The sequence below is a fragment of the Arabidopsis lyrata genome (assembly GCF_000004255.2).
Source record: "Arabidopsis lyrata subsp. lyrata unplaced genomic scaffold ARALYscaffold_7, whole genome shotgun sequence".
NCBI lineage: Eukaryota > Viridiplantae > Streptophyta > Magnoliopsida > Brassicales > Brassicaceae > Arabidopsis > Arabidopsis lyrata.
Genome location: NW_003302549.1, coordinates 7,942,199 through 7,945,215, shown reverse-complemented (window position 1 = coordinate 7,945,215; position 3,017 = coordinate 7,942,199). Strand labels below are relative to the sequence as shown.

Below are 3,017 nucleotides of genomic sequence, written 5' to 3'. Positions count from 1 at the left end.
ATATATAAATGTTGGGATCATATAGATGCATAGACTTTAATTTGCCCCAATCATAGTTTATACATTATTTCTTTTGTAAATCAACTGTGGCCACGTAAGAATCCCATTCCTACCTCACCTATGATGCAAGGCTTTTAGTAGTGTATACTATCAGATAATCACATAACAGATTAGATTAAAGGGGTGATTGGTGTTTATAGAGTAATCGGTAGAAAATAAGAAAAAAGATAAAGATAAACAAAAAAGTAGAAGTGAGAGGAGGAGAAAAGAAAAAGGTAAATTTAGATCACGTATTGTCAAAAACTATAGTGAACGCATCAAAATTTGCAAAGAAAGCTGAGGCTATGATGAGCCTATGACCCTCTTCTTGTTTGATTCCGAGGAAAGATCAAGACACGACGTTTTTGTATGTTATGTACCGGTCAATATGCTCTTCCCACATTGAAACAGAGCAAAAACACTAAAAACACCACTCAGTGTGAAGCATATTTCAATGACATTCGATAGAGCTTCACAATGTTGTTGTCATACATTAAACTGAGTTTTCACTTTGTCCTTTGTCTACCTCTCTGAAATTCTTATTAACTTTGCAGTCATCTGAGAGATGAATGAATAAACAGAGAAAAGATGTTTAATTTGTTAGCTTATTTAGTTTGCAATGATTACGGAGAAGGAAACACGTAACGAATTGAAAAATGAAAATGCATACACATGCTGCAAATTAATTGTTTTTTGTTGGAATGGAACACAATTCCTATTAAAATGGGCCTAATATGACAATTCCTATTAAAATGGGCCTAATATGTTTTAAGGATAAAATGGGTTTCATAAGGCCCATACTTTTATAATCAATGTTGTTGTTGATCTTATATTCTTCCTCGTATTCAACTTTGATCTGTCTCCGGCCATCTCTGTCTCTCTGTCCATTTTCGTGCCAAAGAAGGTGAATTTCTTCTTCTCTTTGTTTCTCCTAGATTTCTCAACAAGATTGTACCTTTAGGTTTCTAGATCTTTTTTGATCCAATGTCAGATCGAAATTATACTTCTTTTTTTTTTTCTTTCTGAATGCTGAAATTTGGCTACTGTGGCTGAATAGATCTAACTTTGACTCATCGAATAAATTGTGATTTTGTGATTTGATCTGAAGAATTGCATCGTATGCTTGATCCGATCACCGTTTAAGATTCATGTGTTTTGTGTAGTTTGTTTAAACAATGTTGTGGTTCACATTTTTTGGATTCTGTGGTTTGATTTCTCACTTAGTTTTATGTAATATTCGTAGAAGAAATTGATACGATGATTTGTTTTGTTTTTGACACAAACAGATTTTTGAGGATTTTTTCAAGAAAATATGGAATCCACAGGGATCCAGCAACTGCTTGCTGCTGAACACGAAGCTCAGCAAATTGTCAATGCCGCTAGGACCGGTAATTACAAGCTCTATGCTTATTCTCTGATACATATAGCTTCAATCTGAAACTCTAGAATCACTAAAGGTTTAGCATTTGATTAGTTTACTAATCGTTACATAACTCTTTCGGCTTCTACATGAATGTCTTAATGCAAAGTCAGAGTTCATCAATGTACTGTGGATGCATATAGTGTTAAGATCGTAATAATCTTGTTGTTAAGAGTCTTGATGACGTAATGCCGTAGCTGATTGGGGATTTAGTTAGCATAATTCGAGTAATTTCACCAGTTGCCGCTAAATGAATTAACACAATTGCAACTTATTATTGAGAATGTGTATATGTTTTGATTTTCAGCAAAAATGACTAGACTGAAGCAAGCCAAGGAAGAAGCTGAAACAGAGGTTTCTGAGCACAAAACCAGTACAGAGCAGGGTTTCCAGAGGAAACTCGAAGCGGTAACATTAATAAACTTGATCTTAAGCCACTAAAAATTTGTTCCAATCTTGGTTCTTTGAAACACATGTTATTGATGAGAGATCTTGAATGTGAAAACAGACAAGTGGAGATTCAGGTGCAAACGTGAAGAGGCTTGAGCAAGAGACTAACGCCAAAATCGAGCAATTGAAGAACGAAGCTTCGAGAATTTCCAAAGATGTTGTGGATATGCTTCTGAAAAATGTGACCACAGTGAACAACTGAGTATATCACAAGGAAACCATCAACTGTTAAACGGTGTGACATGTTTTTTTTGAGTGGATTCGTTCATTCCTTTCTTATATTGTTTCGTGGATCCCAGATTCGGAATCTGTTGCTTTTGATTTTCAATTTGTGTCCTGAGTTATTGTATGAAGATGCTTAGGACTCTTGTGTTTGTAATAAAATTGAGAACAAAGGAGTCCATTGGATTTTTACTTCATCATGAAGACTGCAAAAATAAAGTCTAACTAAATGACAGGGCATAGAGTCCCTAACAGTGAGTTGGACAATATCAAGAAATATTTAAGTAAAGGCAAAGATCAATCAAAGGAAAACTGATCTTATCCAAGTCAATTAGGTAAGTGTAAATTCGAATTAGGACCGTCTCTTTGTGGTTGATTAGGAAAGTCGCATAAGAAAATATCTTTGTGAACCACATAAAGCATATGGTTATTGAAAGAGTAGGACGACTTGAAAATGGAAATGGATCCATCATGAGTGATGGGCTACTAAATGATGAAGATGATAGGGTGAAGTGTTTTGATCAACTGTGATGAATGTTGACGGTGAATCGACCTCCAGAATTTGGAGTGCAAGATCGTTAATCTTGATGGCGTTGGTCAATGGTAAGTTCAGTCTTTGCAGATTTTTAGCGCGTCTATGACCATTAGAGCTAACGCAGTGCTAGTTCATGGCCTCTTGTACAATATATATGTTCATTATGTTCACGGCTCTTCGTCATTATAGTTGGTCTTTAAAAAGTTTTTAAAAGAAATGTGACTTTTTATTGATTGTAAACTAAAAACAATGGGTTTAATATGTTAACGAGAATGCAATCATCAATTTTTTTTAGTATGTTTTTCTCATATCAAAAACGTAGAAAATGTAATTATTGGGCAAAAGAAGAAT

General features: G+C 34.6%; 1 protein-coding gene across 1 annotated transcript; it reads left to right on the top strand.

Annotated features, from left to right (window-relative positions):
• The first annotated feature begins 780 nt into the window (after positions 1–780).
• On the top strand, positions 781–2,331 carry LOC9305840 (V-type proton ATPase subunit G2). Its single transcript, XM_021018173.1, has 4 exons — positions 781–943; positions 1,326–1,427; positions 1,767–1,867; positions 1,968–2,331. The coding sequence occupies exons 2-4, from the start codon at positions 1,352–1,354 to the stop codon at positions 2,109–2,111; spliced, it is 321 nt and encodes a 106-aa protein (XP_020873832.1). The 5' UTR covers positions 781–943; positions 1,326–1,351; the 3' UTR covers positions 2,112–2,331.
• Positions 2,332–3,017: the final 686 nt, after the last annotated feature.